The 17974-nt window shown below is 39.5% G+C and overlaps 1 protein-coding gene across 3 annotated transcripts; it reads left to right on the forward strand.

Annotated features, from left to right (window-relative positions):
• Positions 1-2332: 2332 nt before the first annotated feature.
• On the forward strand, positions 2333-17485 carry LOC144203877 (sodium- and chloride-dependent taurine transporter-like). 3 transcript variants are annotated; one of them, XM_077727458.1, is made up of 14 exons: positions 2333-2512; positions 6101-6330; positions 6411-6545; positions 9930-10164; positions 10253-10385; positions 10589-10723; positions 10816-10919; positions 11095-11219; positions 12947-13059; positions 13506-13643; positions 14041-14143; positions 14868-14968; positions 15050-15220; positions 15641-17485. In XM_077727458.1, exons 2-14 carry the CDS (start codon positions 6102-6104, stop codon positions 15794-15796), a joined length of 1878 nt encoding a protein of 625 aa, XP_077583584.1. In that variant the 5' UTR covers positions 2333-2512; position 6101; the 3' UTR covers positions 15797-17485. The 3 variants fall into 3 exon arrangements, with proteins under 3 accessions (XP_077583584.1, XP_077583564.1, XP_077583575.1); XM_077727438.1 differs by lacking the exon at positions 2333-2512 and adding an exon at positions 2588-2673; XM_077727449.1 differs by lacking the exon at positions 2333-2512 and adding an exon at positions 4756-4902.
• Positions 17486-17974: the final 489 nt, after the last annotated feature.

Consider the following 17974-nt stretch of genomic DNA (forward strand, 5'->3'; position numbering starts at 1 on the left):
CGCCATGGACCGACCACACACATACCCCTTTGGAAGAAGGTTGCCGCCAAGACGATCTCTTTATAGGATTGTCTTGAAGACGCAAGAGCTGGAGAGATAGTTGCTGTCACAAGTATATTGCTTGCGCTCAAAACAACTACAATTTTCAGAAAATGCCAACAAAGCCATTCAAAAAAAAAAAAAAAACATAGATCCAATACATTACCTTGTACCATCTTTAACTAAGGTTTAGGCTCAGTGTGAATCTGGGCCCAGCTTTTTCATTTCTGATGTTGTTTAATCACTTGCACACTTACAAAAGTTAAGGATCATGACATTTTTTGGTGGTGAGTTCGCCAAAGTGATTGGATTCCGTTGTTCAAAATCTGAAGGATCAGTCATGTTCTGAAATGTTATTCGATCAGATATTTGAACTAATGTTCCTTAAATTAACCTATTTTTGTGGAAATCACTGCTGTAGCTTGGGGTCAACAGGACTCTTACTGTATCTCCCACCAACCTGAGTTTGAGACCCCTGTTTTAGCCTTTTTTTGTGCCATCTTGATACTCCAGCTTATCAAGCAGGAATTGTTTATCTTCCTGCTCAGCATGGAAGCAGCTCCTGGAAGTGTGTGTGATAGGCCGACGCTTACACTTAACATAGCCACAGTAATAAGGGATTAAGTCTTACATGCACCCTCCAAGTATTAGCTGTCAGGACGCAGACAAGTCAGTGAGCAGTGGTCATATCAGCAGGCTCTCTGGTAAATAAATGCAAGCCAGGCAACATTGACATGTTTGTTACTTTGGGCTTCAGTTTAGGTGAAACTCTGCTGGAAAATAATCCTCCAGAAAATTTACAATGAAATAAACAACCATTGTAGCTCACACTCATACCTAACGTTAATTTAGAATGTTCAACCTGCCTCCCATCAATATTTTTTGAATGTCGGACAATTCTGGAGTACCATCAGAAAACCCACGCAACCATGGGAGAACATGCAAACTTCACAAAGGAAGACTGGAACCCACCGGGGTTACAATTCTTCATCTCATAACTGTCAGGCGAATATACCAACCATGTCAACAGTGTTTCAATGAGTGTCAGGAACTAACGCGAGTCTTGTTATTAGAAAACCTTTTCCCCCCTACATCCTTATCGGCCCATTTTTATTTTGTATGGTTGAGATAAAGCTAGACCTGTGTTGTGCATTTGAGCAAGGATTACAATGTACCCACGTGACTGCTCTAACCTCAGACAGAATTTAACACCAGGCAGGAAAAGCCTCTCCCATTGAAATACGTATAAGAGGAAAGATTGTAGCAATAAGTATGTATACTCTACAAGGATGATGACACATTTTTCTCAAGATTGCAAATGTATTCTGAAAAAGAAATATCGCTATTGGGAAGCTTGACTTGGACTTTTTTTTTTTTTTTTTGCTCCCCCATGTGACTTTAGCTACTTTACATTCAAGGTTTGTTTTTGTGACCAAATAGTGAGACTCCACACTTGCATATTTTTGCCGTTTCCCTGCCTTTAGGAATGAGAAAGCATTTACAAAAGCTTCTCTTTCTGACACTAACTGTCAGCCCTCCACATTAATTCTAAAAGGTCCTATGCCACATCTATTAAAAAAGATGTCTATACATAGAACTATACTTGAAGGGAGCTGAAGTCATATCAATCTTTTTATACATATCGAAATATACATACAAAATAATGCTTTTAAAGAAAAGATATGATATAGCGGCCCGGCGGACGAGTGGTTAGCGTGTCGGCCTCACAGTTCTGGAGTCGAGGGTCCGATCCCAGATGGGTCCACATTGTTTGGAGTTTGAATGTTTTCCCTATTTTGTGTGGGTTTGCTCTGGGTATGAGTGTGAGTGTGAATGGTTGTGTTTCTTGTTGTGGCCTGTGATTGGCTGGCCACCAATTCACAGTGCCCAAAGTCAGCGGGTATAGGCTCCAGCACCCCCTTCCACCCTTGTGAGCATAAGCAGTTAAGAAACCGTACAAATGTTGACACATACAATTTATACAAGTACACAACAACAATCTGACACATATACGATAAAAACAAGTACACAACAACAATATGACACATATACAATATATACAAGTACACAACAACAATATGACACATACAGTGTATCTAACGTGAATTAAATGCTGATAGGAGAGCGTTTCCCCATTACATTCCACTGTTTTATAGTTGGAGTTTTCTTCGTTTTTAAAAAAATGCACGGACACAAATGCCATTAGAGAAAGATCACGAGGAAAGTGTCGCTCAAGAGCAAAAAATAAATGCGATGATGTTGATTTGGGAGCGCTCTGGTAGTCAGGTGCGCTCGTGGAGACTGTCGCTTTAAGGGGTCGTTGCATGGAGAAGCTGGTGATTTTCCACTCAAACTGATATTAAGACAAAACGTCTCTTCTGGTCGTCATGGTCATGCGGGAAAATTGCCTTAATTGTTTCAATCATCGCTGAACGTGATAAAGGTGACGAGGAGCAAACGACGCTGGCGACAGGTAAAGCCCTTCGTTTGCATCCTCGTGAGGCAGAATATGACATAGCGACGTTTTTTTTTTTTTTTTTTGGCCGAGACGGTGCGAGAATACGACATTTCAGGTGACGAGCAAGTGTCGGCCGTGCTTCGTGCCATGCATGTGATTCTTTTCTTGACGATAAGGTGCCCTGTTTTTTTTTAAATGTATTTTTTTTAAAATCCTGCTTTGCCTAAAAAAAGAGTGAGGAAAAAAAAGATTTCTGCTCCATCCAGTCAGTGTTCTATGTGATGCTGATAATGTAATGGCAGGTGTACTTATGCCAAAATGCTGTTTATTTCCCCTATTCATCTGTCAAACACAGTGTAATAACAGATTAGATCAATTGTCTAAAACCCCTTACTTAGATTGTGGTTAGTTGAAATATCCATCAATAACATTATTGGCATGATAAAATGTGAGTTTAATATTTGCAAACGGTCGTTTATCATTTTACAAGTGCTTTTATTGTGGTGTTCTGTTGTTCTGTTTTATTGTGGTGTTAGTCATTTTTTTCACACTTAAAATCTTGGCTGGTGCATTCTTCAGTACTTTGTTTCAATGATGGACTGAGATCGGTCAAAAATCTGTATCCAAACACTAAATTACAATGTCATTTCACTTTGCAATTCATTTGTAATTCAATGAACGTAATGACCTTTACCCCCATCTCAAAATAATTCACATATATAATGTGTCATCTGATCGTTACATAACAGATGTATCCCAGAGACGGAGTTGTTGAAAAGTTAAGATACAAAGAGCAAAAATGTTAAAACCAACAATCAGTGACACAGTTTACATCAGAAGCACCATAAAAAAATGTATATATTTTTTAAATATAATATATCCTATGTTTTTTTATGGGCCATGACCATTGGAGTGTGTTTTAAGAGAGAATACAATTAAGCAAAACATGAATTTAGGCAAAGAGCCACATATATACAAAATATGATAAGAACCAAAGCAGTGCATTCATTTTGGCAGGGAGCCACGTGTTCGCCATCCCTGCCGTAGAGCATGACATGGGCCAAAATGTGATGGCTTATGTTGTCATGCAAAGCTTAGAGGGGCTGTGCGTGCATGCGTGTAAAAGTAGGATAGCACTCATCATCCACTGCATCCTTCTCCCCCCCATTTAACTGCCCAAATCCTCTCGAGGAACCTTTTGGTGTTTAATCGATTGTTACATTTCAGTCAAGGGGTATGCAATGGTGGACCATGGAGTAGTGTAACTGCTCCCATATTCCCTTTTTAGGCTATGTTATAGGCTGATGCTGGACTTGTTTACAGCACACAGATGATAAAGCAAGTGTCACGGCAGAATGGAGGACAGGGATTCAAAGTGGCCTGCATACCAGAACTGCTGCAACATGCTCATTAATAGTCTTACTTGGATGCCAAAGTACTTTGAAGGGCCTTCTATGAAATCATGCCATTGGTGATTTTTGTGGGGTCTCGTTGTGAAATGGGAAAATTAGAGCACGAGGCGAGGATAAGATCCGGGCTCCATTAGGTGTAGATTTTACCATGTGTCCAACAAGTTGACACATGGAGCAATAAACTTTTCTAAGATTAACAAGTCAGCTGCTTATATATCTAGACTTGGATCCTGGATCACATCACTATTGTCCATCAAAAGTAGTGTTGGAATGTTGTTTCTTTGACTATTGTAACATTGGAATACAATGATGTCTTGTTTAAAAAAAAACAGTTGCTTATTTAAGTTAATGTTCATTTGGGATGGGCTTTATTTACCAATTCATTGTTTAGTCATAGTTGAATTGTGTGTTTGCAGCTAAATCCTTGTGACTAATGAGGTCAAAGGTTCTTGTCACCTCTAGACTGAAAGCAGAAATGGGATTGTAGTGGGAGAATGACATCTGTAGCACCTTATGTGTAGCTTCATGTCAGGATCTGAGATTAAAGCAAAACTACAAACTCCAAAGTGGAGCTGATTTGCCCAGACTTTTAGATAAGCTTTCTCTTGTTTTGGAACCATCTAACTTTATTTTTTTAAATTGATATTAGCTTTGAGGCTATGGTATTTTCTGCAATACCTGTTTTTGTTATTAGGAAATTGTCTAATGTCTCCAACATTAATGAAATGATAGTACATTTGTCAGTGTGTGTGTGGAAAAGGGGCTCAGTAGGAAGTGGAAATTTACAGTCTCCCATGTTTGTACCTGAGTTGTCTGTCAAAGCACAGCTCTGACCAATCCTGGCTTTGGATTTAATTGTCTTTAGCTGAGGGGCGGTCTCTGCTGTGAGCTCTACTCGGAGTGACCCAAGAAGGCATAAGCACACTCATTACAGAGGAATGGTGACAGCTGATAAGGGCAAACTCTTGATATTTTTACAGCCATGAAGGAAATGTAAGTTGTCTTTATTGTTTTCAATTGATAATCTAACAGTTAAGGCAGTCACTTGTTCATTGTAACAGTTTTCTTAATGTCATACATAACAACGGGACATTGTATTGAATACTGTTCAAATGGTTTTTTTAATTGTTTTAGCAACCGAGAGGTAAACATACTGTCTTTCCTAAAATTGTAGTACTTTTGTTTAGGGATAAAATGTAAAGCTTTAACAAGTGAGTAAAGTCAATCACGGGTTAAATGCCATAGAGAGTTTGAATGAACTCCAATCTAGCGAGCAAGTATGGTAGGCAGGTGCAGGAGCAAAAGAGGGGAAAGGGAGTGAGAGGATGATAAATGACGTGGGTGTCATGCAGTTATGTAATGAAGTTGAAGAACGGAAAGCCACACAGTTTGACTTCTGATGCATAACGAGGAGAGACATGCCAGAAAAGTATGAAACAGTGCTCACGCTTAGGCAGGATGCTACCGAGGTGAGAAAATGTGACCCAAATCACTGTTGCAACTTTGATAGAAGGCGCTAAGATCAACTGTAGATGGGCTGTGATTGTTGTTCTGCTTTTATTTGATTTGGCGCAACCTTAGGCAGCAGTCATTCACCTTGGGTTTCACAATAGGGTTTGACCAATGAGCGAGCAATACAAACTCTGCTTCTGGTAATAAGCGATATATAGCTGATTGTTGCCAAATAATCTTGTCTTTCCTGGAAATGTATATTAGTATCCATTCAAGTGACCTTACTACTGTATAAGCTGATGAGTAAGCAGGCTAAGCATTATCTTTCTCTCTAAATTTGGATCTCTAGGTGTTGTGACACGAGATAAATGTCAACATTGGCAGCTTTTAAGCCCATATCGTATTCATTTTACTGACGTCAGTAAAGACATTGAAGGTGGTTCTCATTCATTATCATTTAGCAGTTTGACAGCTGAAAAAAAGAAAATAGTTTATTTGATTACTTTGTGAAGGTGGCTTGTCTTGCTAAAAATCGTCCACCCAAACATTTCTCAAGTCTTGAATGACCTCCACGCATCAGCTGTTCAGATTAGCAAGATTAGCACCATGCCACTGAATATCATGTACCCAGTGATTACACAGCACTCTATAACGCAATCAGTAGACAGTATTAGCTCCCTAATGCTCGGTGTCTCATGGCCCTCACCTCTGCCTTCTGTTTCGCCTCTGTTCTCTGTAGCATGGCCCAAAAGGAGAAGCTTCAATGCCTCAAGGACTTTCACAAGGACACGTTGAAACCCTCACCGGGCAAGAGCCCGGGCACTCGGCCCGAAGACGAGGCTGAAGGCAAGGCTCCGCAGAGGGAGAAATGGGCCAGCAAGCTTGACTTTCTCTTGTCCGTGGCCGGAGGCTTTGTGGGTTTAGGAAACGTGTGGCGCTTCCCTTACCTTTGTTATAAAAATGGCGGAGGTAGGTCGGAATGTCTTGAAATGCGGAACGCCAAAAGATTTGAAATGCCATTTGAACAGTTTGCTGTCTAAATCCTACAGGTGCATTCCTCATCCCTTACTTCATCTTCCTGTTTGGGGGAGGCCTGCCTGTGTTCTTTCTGGAAGTGGCACTGGGCCAGTACACCTCTGAAGGGGGGATCACCTGCTGGGCCAAACTCTGCCCCATCTTCACGGGTCAGTCCAAATACTTTTTTGCATCAGCGCCCATCATTCGTTGAGGCAGGTCATTTGATACTAATCAGAAAGGTTTGGATGAACATCCTGATAGTGATTCCCAAACACTTTGGTGTGTTGTAAAACATCATCTGGTGCAATGTGGAACATTTTCAAGGTTGAATTTTTTTTTTTTTCTTGTTTTTTTTTTTTAAGAACCATTATGACCACGCCGCTTGCCAAGTGACACTATACTTGGCAAGTTTTTCCAAACAGGAGCTGTTATTGATAAACCAAGACGATTATCAAAACCACTGAGAAACACTTAGAGTGGGTTCAGTAAAGCTTTACGATTGGGAATCGTCTGGGGAATTGAACTTGTGTTAAAACTGAGCTCGAGTGAACATCTCTAGATAGATTTTGATGGGCTTTCTGGACACTTGTTTTAGGAGTTCAGTGATTTAATCTGTGAGGAAAGATGCAGAAATCTTACTAGTTGGAGCAGTGTGATAGAGATTAAACTTCTCAAAATAATGTTGAACTCTTTGTAGGGGCAGAAAAATAAATTAGAAACTGCAAAACCGAAACTTTCAAGTAGTGATTATGTCCGGATTGTTCAAATAATACCTTTAAAACAGTTCATTAAAAGCAAATGATCTGCTTTGAGTATTCGTAGTTTTTAGATAGATGATTTTTCTATCTGCGACGTGAAAGCTTGCTACGCCATAATTGAATAAATTACAAGAACTGTATCTTTTAGTTTCAATTTCTAAAATAGCGTTATGATTGGGATTATAGTTGACTGCGTCACACAAAAGTTGATAATATTTGCTCTGAGGGCGGACCATATCGTTGTGTAATGTTTATGCCTTTATGAATCGAGTGATCGGAAATTGTGACATTGTAGGTAATATAATTTTTTTTTTTAAATCAGAATCAAACTGTCAATTTAGTCCCCCCCTTTTTTCATGCAGGAACACTACATTTTAGTAGAGCTTCATAAATAATGTATCACATCTATCACATTCAGTGTAGATGTATTAAGTTAGAGTGCTTAAAAAGTTTCAGTGTTATGCATACAGCAAGACACAAATGAGGCATTTGAAGTTGTGCATGCATGTATATAGTATCGGATTGATGGGTTCTCAGTTGCCATGGAAACAGACTAGACAGAAAAAGGACAAGTTGCCTAGCAATGAGAACTGCGTGATGTGTTGACAACCCCCCTTTTTCACATGGAGGATCTTTCGAAATGCTGCGTCATACTCTTTTGGTCAGGTTCTGTTTCCACCCTTTGATGCAGAGCACGTAGACAGTGCTTCTCCACAGCCCTAAATGCCGGCCGCCCCTCCCTACTCTCAAAGTCATGTCCACGTGGAACAATGTTATAAATAAAGAGTTGTCACTCTTGTGACATCAGCACTTAAGCAGCTGGTCTCTCATCATCGGATATATCCCAGAAATTCTGCACGTCTCACTGAACTGATTAATCGCACAGCACACGCACTCCGTTTGCAAAGACAAAGACATTTTCTGAAAAGGCATGAAATTCTTTGTTGCCGTGCAAAAATAACTCCAAATCTTTGCTTGCTCGCATGCCCCTCGCTGACCTCATTTATATGAATGGATATCGGTAGTAATGAGTTGCTCAACAACAGTGCTTTGTTGACACAAGACTTCTTTTTCAGTATCTAGTTGTACTGTGGACCCTTAGAACAATGGCCCAGTGGTAAAACAATGAACGATCTGTCCAGAAAATATTTACATAATTGAAACGGAAAAGAAAATCTATAATGTTACATTTAAATTTATACAAAACACCTGCTTGGAAATGGAATTCTTACATCTTTTTTTAGGAACATTTCTATCCAACAGTTTCAGAATGAGAACGGGCGAAAACATTTCACTGTACGAATTAAATTCAAACAAGTACCTTCTTTTGGCCTAAAATAGATAAAAGACAACACCATTAGAAACACCTTGTAAATTTGAATTTATACCACTGTCTTTATAAACACATTCACAGAAAACAGGTTCTTACATCTTTTTCGAGGAACATTTCCATGCAGCAGTCTCGAAAATGATTCACTGTCCAAAATAAATTCAAACAAGTTCCTTCTTTTGGCTTAAAATAGATAAAAGAACATTACACCTTTAAAAAAACCTTGAGTACCTATTGTTAAAACGAGTGGAAACGCAGTTGAAAGCTGCATTTGTCTTTCATGACAATTGCTGGGCCTGGTGTAGATAACCTATTTTTTTTAGATAAATATAACTATTTCCACTCTCTCATTCGTCAATATATACTTCATTTAACACACGGCACATTAAACTAAATAAGGAAGAATCCCAAATGGCCCAAATCAATACAAGTGTGTGAAAGGTATTGAGCCGCATAGTGGTAAATCCACAGATAGTTATCACTTTGCAGCTGTTTGGGTTTTATGGTTGCTGCTGATAAAGTTAGCCACAGTAGAAGAATTTTGCAGTGTAAGAGCCAAATTTTCCCTCCGGAGGATTTTGAGGTTGACGACTGGGCTAAATCGGGAGTTCATTATCTGCACGTCAATGTGACTCGTATCGGTAATGTTAGAAGTCGTATCACGTTGATTGTTTTATTTGCAACACCTTCACGGCTTCCTTTATTCGTCATGGCATGGCTTAGCAATGTTTCCAAAACATACTTGGAGCTTTTGTTCCGTGTGGTAGCATCACGCCATTGCTTGGAGATCTGCCATCTTCATGGGCTGCTAAAGATCCCATGCATTACCTTCCGCTGTAGATAGAGGCACTGACGCCATAGGGGCGGTATGGATTAATGGTGGATTCGACATGTTTTTGAGGAAGATACTCAATGACGATAAAAAGTTTCAATGCACTTTGAGGGATAAGGCGCGATTTAAGTATAAGCCATTTTCCAGAAGGTGCATTGTTCGTTCTCCAGTAGAAGCTTTGGTCATACGGCCCAAATGAATAAGGCTAACCTTGGCACTTTTCTTGAGACAAAAGTCGCAATGGACGGCATCTCATCGGCTGAACTGTAGTCTGCTACAAAATTGTTTGTTTAAATAATATCTAAAATGAAATAACCAAAAAGTAAGCATATCACCAGTTTTGGAAAGTCTACAATTTGTATAAGACTCGTTAAAGTCGGTCTTGATCTAATTACAACCTTAATTTCCCGGTATAAATGGACAAGGACGATTCCAATGTGGACTATCATGCACTTGTTTGACCTACTATAGCCTTTCAATCATCGCTCGGATTGTCGTCACATTTTGAGCAGATTATCTTGACTGTCTATCTTCATTACATAATACTATTGGTTTTGGTTGCTGCTGACAAAGTATTGACTCATTCTACTGACTATATTGACTCATATGTTCTACCGTTTCCTGTTTGCAGGTATTGGCTATGCATCAATTGTGATCGTCTCCCTGCTGAATATCTACTACATAGTAATCCTGGCCTGGGGACTTTACTACCTATTCCAGTGCTTTCAGCCTGAGCTCCCCTGGGCCAAATGCAAGCAGCCCTGGAACACAGAACACTGTGTGGAGGACACGGTTCGAAGGAACAAAACCCTTTGGCTTATGGCCAATGTTACCAACTTCACTTCTCCTGTGACGGAATTCTGGGAGTGAGTATATATTTATATATATGTATATACACACATTTTAGCAAAGACGTGAGCTGCCAATTCATTTACCAATGTGCAACATGTACAGACGCAATGTCCTCAGCATCTCCTCGGGGATTGAAGACATTGGGCCTCTCAAGTGGGACCTAGCCCTTTGCTTGTTGGCAGTGTGGATTGTTTGTTTTTTCTGCATATGGAAGGGAGTCAAGTCTACAGGAAAAGTGAGTAAGGAGATGCTGTTAATATTATTTGTCCTTCAATACCCCAGGTAATCTAGGCCAAGACAGTGGAAACATTTATTTACCTCAGAAGCTTTACTTAACTGTTGCTCTTATCTTGTAGTGCATTGATGGCTCCATGTAAAACTAAAATGCAGTATAAAGCATGACAGGATTGCAATAATAACACCTTTTACCCTATCTAGGTCGTGTACATAACAGCGACTTTCCCATTCATCATGCTGATTATACTGCTGGTGCGTGGTGTGACCCTGCCAGGAGCATTAGAGGGCATCAAATTCTATCTTTACCCTGACTTGTCACGTCTGCAGGACGCAGAGGTAATACAGGCAACGATCGGAAAAAGTTTGCCTCCTATCTATTGCCGTGTCAGTTCAATCTACTCAACTACGCCTTCTTACTGTACTTGAAGGTTTGGATCGACGCGGGTACCCAGATTTTCTTCTCCTACGCCATTTGCTTGGGCGCTATGACGTCACTGGGGAGTTACAACAAATACAAGTACAATTGCTACAGGTGAGCAGAGCATCCTGCGGGGGAGGGTGGAGATTGGGTCAGTCGTAGTGACGTGTCCAAGACGGCCTCGTTTCAATTTTCTTGAAAAAAAAAACAAAGAAAGAAAGGAAAAAAAATGGGAACTCTGGTTCCGTGTGTGTTCATTAACAACCTCCATGACATATGTGTGACATAGGGACTGTTTGCTGCTGGGAGTCCTCAACAGCGGTACCAGCTTTGTGTCTGGCTTCGCAATATTTTCCGTCCTGGGCTTCATGGCACAAGAACAAGGGGTGGACATTGCCGATGTGGCAGAGTCAGGTACGAGGGTCCAAGGTGCTGGCAGCAGTGATGGTGGGCACTGCTGCCATTCGGAAATTGGAGAAGTATCCCCAAAAAAATCAAGTGGATAAAATGATCGAAATAATGCTTATCGTAGGGGTATCGGCAGTTTCACACTCCTTAGTTATGGTGGTGGGGGGTTATAGTGTGGATCAGGTGCCAGAGGAATTGGTTGACATCTTTTTATCAAGTGCACCAACACAGCATCCCTTTGGTGTCCCACATTCAAGCTGCCCGTGCCCTCTTGTAGCTTTGGGACACGTCTTAGAAGATTGGGTGCTGCCGCGCTATTGTTGGCCATGAACTCTGTACTGCCATCGATGTGCCTGTTCCTTCCCCTCCTCCTTCCAGTTGTGTTTACTAGCTCAGAATCTCCAGAAGTGAATGACATCCGTTCTTCTTTGGATTCCTTGTGAATTCGAGTTTGGTCTTTGACTGAATCGTGACTTCTCTCAGTGTGCTGGTTGCTGTTGGCAACTCTTGCTTGGCTCCAAGACCAGTGACCTATTATCAAATAAATAAATAAAAAACAATCACGATTGGTTGATGATTCCAAGACTAATGGTTGAGCAGTATTTTTTCCCCCCATTTTTTGAGAGCACAGACGTTGTGATGTTTAAGAAAGATGACTGCAATTGATGTCTTTACTGACACAATACTACTTGGCAATAACTCATTTTTTTTCAGCAGTTCACAAGGTTCCTAAAATAGCTGCCAGGATTTTTGACAGTTAATGCTGTATGCATTGGCTGTTCAAAAATATGAATACACGATCAATGAGATTAATACATTGTAGACTTGTTTATATACTTGTTTTTCCCTGTTGAAAGCATGTTTGTCATACCCAAAGCTTTGCTAAACTGTATTTTTTTTTTAGATATCTACAGTATTCATATCTACAGTATCACCTGCTTTTACTGTACATTGCTTTGTCAGAATTTACGTTTGGGCAAACGGTAAAGTTTTATCTTTGGTACAACATGGGTAGAATAACAGTAAATAATTTACTATGGTTATTGTTGCTCATTTAAATGGAAGTGCAGTATTGAGCTCAGATGAGGAATTGACATGGAAGAACTGAGACTGATTGCCTATAGATGTGGTAGAATGATTAACGGAAAAAAAAATAGAGGTTTACAACTATGTTGGTATGATTTTAGGATTTTCTACCTGCTTTATGCCATATTCGTCCCATTGTATATGGAAGATCAGAAAAGCTAATGTTTACAGTGTTTGTTTTTATATTTTTGGATATAATGATAAGATCGTAAAACTGCAATTCTTCCACAATAAGCCTTGCAATTGTTTATGGTCGATATGAGTGACTAGTTAAACATTATGCAATCCTTTAAAAAGAAGTTAATGTTTGTATGCTCTATAAAACAGGCTTGTTTACGTATGCGCTTGCTTGCATTCTCACTCATTTAGTACCTTTATGGCTGTCATGCAAGTAAACACCTAAAGGGCATCTGAAGTCATTTTGTCACGCGAGTCCACAAACAATTATTAGTTTTGACACGTTTTTAAATCTGAGTTCTTTCCTGTGGCCTCCAGGGATTGTCAGACCCTTTCCAGCCTCACTAGCGCGGCTTTTTTAGGACTTATTTTCCAATATGCTCATTTCGTCCAAGCTTAAACTAGACAAGAATTTTTAATGATGTCCTTTACCCCCTCTCCTCCCCTTTCCCAATCTGTTTTCCTTCCAGGTCCCGGCTTGGCCTTCATTGCCTATCCAAAAGCAGTCTCCATGATGCCACTACCAACTTTTTGGGCTATCCTCTTCTTTATCATGCTGCTGCTACTAGGTCTTGACAGCCAGGTATGCACTCAATGCATGATGTAGCTCATATACTGGTTTAATACACATTTTGACCGCTGTAGTTTATAACTGGGAGGTAAAATGCAATGGGGAAGTTTTGCGTATATGGACTATGCCAGAAACTGGTCCGTGTTACTGAGAGACCTCCCATTTCAAATAAAATCAAAAATGATCCTATTATTCATTTTTTATTTTTTTATAACTACACCTCTAGTTTGAAAGAGTGTAGAAAACCTGCTATCAAATTGGATTAGACGTCTCCCTGGCATGGGAGTGAAATATGATCACTCAATGCTAGCCATCCCGTTTCAAATTGAGTTAATGGAGGTGATTGAGTTCAGATTTAAAGAATTGTATTTGCCTGAACCCTTTCAAGCCTAAAACACAAAATAATTCACAGCATTTTAAGATCTACCTAACAAACCTTTTTTTTCCTGTGTGTGTAGTTTGTTGAAGTGGAAGGACAGATCACGTCCTTAGTGGATCTATATCCGTCCCTCCTCAGAAAGGGTTACCGGCGGGAGATCTTCATTGCCATCATATGCTTCATAAGCTATCTCCTCGGACTTGCCATGGTGACCAAGGTAAGAGATCATTTTAAGCCAGTGATGATCCTGTTGAGAGAAGCAAACACAAAGTCTTGTCAAGGTCGGTCGCCGGCTTTCCGCCAAGCCGACCGACCTTGGCGTTTCGACCAAATACGGCCTTGCCTATGTTTTTTTTTTTTTCCTCGCTTTCCTTCCACGTTTGCCAATGGAAGAATTGGTGATCTCGCATTGGTTTCAGTTAACCGTGCCACAATGAGCTTTCAGCACCTGTTGAACTGTGCTCCAGCTGGTGCGGCGCCAAACATTCTTGCGCTTTACATTGGACATCCCGGTCTCCCCTTTCTAATTCAAGTCGCCTTCAATCTCCGCAACTGTCTTCAATTACACACACTTGAATCAGCGGGGCGATTGATGCCACGATTCTTCTTTCCAGGGTGGCATGTACGTGTTTCAACTCTTTGACTACTATGCAGCCAGCGGTGTGTGCCTTTTGTGGGTTGCATTCTTTGAATGCATTGCTGTAGCCTGGGTTTATGGTAAGTGGAAGTGGCTTTGATTTGTTTTTGTTTTTCTTTCCACATGCTGTTTATTAAAGTCAGGATCGTGAAGAGTTGCAAAAGCACAAATGAACTCTGTAGTTAAAACAATTAAATGCCTTACGTTTCGGTTCACACCATTTGTGAAAGGGAGGCTGATGGGGTGTAGTTTTGTTTTTTACTAGACGTTTACTAGCGATCCAACAAGATTAGTAAGTTACAGCAAAAGACTATATAATGCTAGTAAACACACATTTATAATTCCATAGCCATAAAACTAGTATGAAATGGGAAAACATCCGGTTTGACGGCCATTGAGTCCATAAAGTTATGTCTACAACATAGTAGTTAAAAAAGATAAAGTATGACAGCAAATGTTTATGGTTTCAATGTAATTAAAATGACGTAAAAAACAAAACAAAAAAAAGACACTTTGGACCCTTATATAGATTGAGTACCTAATCGCAAACTAAATTGCCATGTTTGGATCATTGTGGACATGATAGACACAACGTTCTTCTGCTGTTAAAAAGAAATGACCTAGTGAACTTCTTCAGTCGGGCACATCCTTGGTGGCTGCCGAGTTCAATTTGATACAAGATAGGCTGCTATTTACACAGACAGATAAGAACTTGTAAAGCCATAAACAATTTCCACTCTAACCCTTGTTTTGAAGGCCATTTTGGCACTCACAGGAATGTTCCTTTTGATTGATGTTTGTTAGGAGTTGATAATTTCTATGATGGCGTCGAGGATATGATTGGCTACAGACCAAACCCATGGATGAAATGGAGCTGGTCCTTCATTACGCCGGTCCTTTGCATGGTGGGATACTCAGCCTTTATGTACAAAGAGTAAGGGTGGACTTGCGTATTGAACTAAAACTCATTTGCATTTGTCCTTCAGGGCTGTTTTGTTTTCTCCCTGGTCAAGTACAAGCCGTTGACCTACAACAAAGTGTATGAGTATCCCGAATGGGCCATCGGACTAGGCTGGTGCTTGGCCCTGGCCTCCATGATCTGCATCCCAATGGTGATTGTCATCAAGATCTTGCAGTCTGAGGGGCCTCTCATTGAAGTAAGTGGAAACAAAGTCAATCCTAGTAGCAAAAGTGGCAAAGAGTTTCAACGTCGATTTTCACATTTTTATGAACTTAAAAAAAAAAAAGAATAGCGGAAAAAAATTGAGAAGTAGTCAATTAGCGATAATCGAGGGATTACTGTACCCCGTTCAGAAGATAAATGAATACATTTAATTAATATTATTTCTATGTGCTAGTGTATTCCTCCAATGTTTTGTCTATATTTGTTGCGTATCAATTCAAACATCTAAGGGATTGCTGAGATTTTGTCAGATCGAAAAAAAATAAAAGAAATCTACGTGTCTTACACAACGCAAACACACCGTAAAGCGGTCGGCTTTGTAATGGCGTTTTTAGATGGCTCCAGAAAATCAATGACGAGGCCAATGATCTTCCGCAATCTCTTTTTCACGCAGCGGATCAAAGCGGTGGCGGCCCCGGCCAAGTCAGGTGTGAGCTCGCGGCCCAAAGAACTGACGGTAAAGGATAGCGAGCTGACGGAACCCCTGGACCCCAACGGGAACAACGGCTTGATCAAGTCCACCCACACCATTGTAGAAACTACCATGTGAGCACTCTCTGTGAGAGGAATAATAAGATTGATGTGCTTTCTGTCTTCTTATCGTATTGGCTAACGATGGCAGGTTTACGACGACCTGCGTATCGGGTGATTTGATAGCTATGGGAATTATGTATTGATGTGATTTTCTCTCTTTATTTTTTACCATATCGATATTGTTAATGTATTAACTGTTGTTGCTGTAGTTGACATTGATCGTAGGCAGTACAATATTTTGACATAGAACATGTTCAAAGTTTACTACCTTTCTTCTCGTTGATTCCGGAGATTGGAGGATATTTTCCATCAGATTAAAAAGGAGCAATGAAATTCTCATTTCTCTTGTGAAAAAAAGGAAGGCCATGTGACTCCACCTGCATTGTTACTGAGCTCATTTTGTGGCGTTCGACCAGATAGGAACGGCAATGTATCTTGTCTATAGGTGATGCTGAGCCCAAATCTGTTAGGGGACTTAATACATATTTCATCATGCAGCATTTACTACACTGGAAGACCTTGCTTTTAGTTAAAGGCCTTGGCCAAATCCAATGGTAAGCACATTCATGTTAAGAAAATGTCAATCAAAAGTTCGGCCGGAAAAAAAAGGCGACATTTTAGTCTATTCGTACGTACACTTGTGCAACTGCCAAGGTCAGTCACAGTGCATTTCTTTTTTTTTTTTTTTTTTTTGGAAGCCTCTCTTTGCACTTTATTGCTGTTTCACCTTTTGTTGTAGTGTTTGGTTTTATCGTTGTGATGCGTTGCTGTAGAACATGCAACCCATTTTAGCGAGTAATATCTTAATGTAGATTTTTGACATCAATGTTAAGAAATCCTAGTTCATATAAAATGTCGGGATTTTAATAAGATACACTTTGATTCAGACGTAACACTGGGGAACAATAAAAAAAAATAGTTGAGGTCAAATTGCTTGCTGATTTAAACTTCAATTTACTTGCAGATTCCACCAAAGTAACAGTAAGAATATTCTTTGTAAAAACAAGCGTATCCCATAAACATTGCTGTCATGCTTATTTCTTTAATATCTTGCTCTTATTTGAACATTTTTACAAATCGTTATAGTATTTTTTTTTTTAGGTGGACCAGAGAAATAATCTTGACGTGCTGGAGACAAATTAAGATTCGTTTTGGATTAAGCACCCTTAAATTTGTTGAAAACTTCTTTTTTTAGACCTAACTTAAAGGGAAAATGTACATTCCCCAGTGTTATTTGCAACCTAATCATAAAACTATTTTTTCAATATCCTGGCTAATTCATTGTGCTCATTTTGAAATCAGATGTGCTTATTTTATTGGATTTTAGTTTCTAATTTAAAATTCAATTTAGCTAGTTGTATAAGAGAATTGCAATTGTTTGTAAATCACACATGCCTTTTGTAACAATTTTGTACATCTTACAAAAATCATGAAAGAGGACTTATGTGACAACTCAGAAGTGTGTTTTAATTACCATGTGCAATACATTCAATGTAGAAATGACAATTTGTTAATGTTCTGTGTTCTGGATTATAATGCAATATATTATTCATAAAGGCAAGGAAGGACCCATAGTATAAAGTCGCAGCTTTGTCCACTAAAAATCTAAACGTACCAAAGTTTGTCTGTATTTCACATTTGTCTGTTTAGATTCACAATGTGTTATATTCACATAGAGTACAAATAAACACTGATTATTGGGCAAGTTTGGACATCTTTCTTTTTATACATATGCTGAGATATGTTGATTTTTAGATTAATGGCCACTTTTAAAAAAAAGAGTTGTATCAGAGGGCCTGTATATAAATGAATACTTTTTAGAGAGATTGTTAGATAACCCAACCAATCTATTACTATTTTAAATTGTGCGTGGTTAACAGATCAGATTAGATGGATGACTGATTATGTGATATGAAGTCTTGCTAAAATAGGATGTCATTATTAATACTTCATGACGGACTACCTAGTATAAGTCACTGCCAAATAGAGGGTTGTTCAATGCTCCATTCCTATTTTAAGTACAATATAATCTTTATGGGAACCCTTTTTCCCGTTATTGCCACTCATACACTCCTTCCTACTCACTGTTGTGGCTCATTGACAGTTTACCAAATGACCCGCTATAAATCTAACATAATCCATCAGAAGAGAAGTATTCTTGTTGACAAAGAAGGTGTGGATTAGATCTGCCCAC

This window comes from Stigmatopora nigra, chromosome 1 (genome assembly GCF_051989575.1).
Source record: "Stigmatopora nigra isolate UIUO_SnigA chromosome 1, RoL_Snig_1.1, whole genome shotgun sequence".
Lineage (NCBI taxonomy): Eukaryota > Metazoa > Chordata > Actinopteri > Syngnathiformes > Syngnathidae > Stigmatopora > Stigmatopora nigra.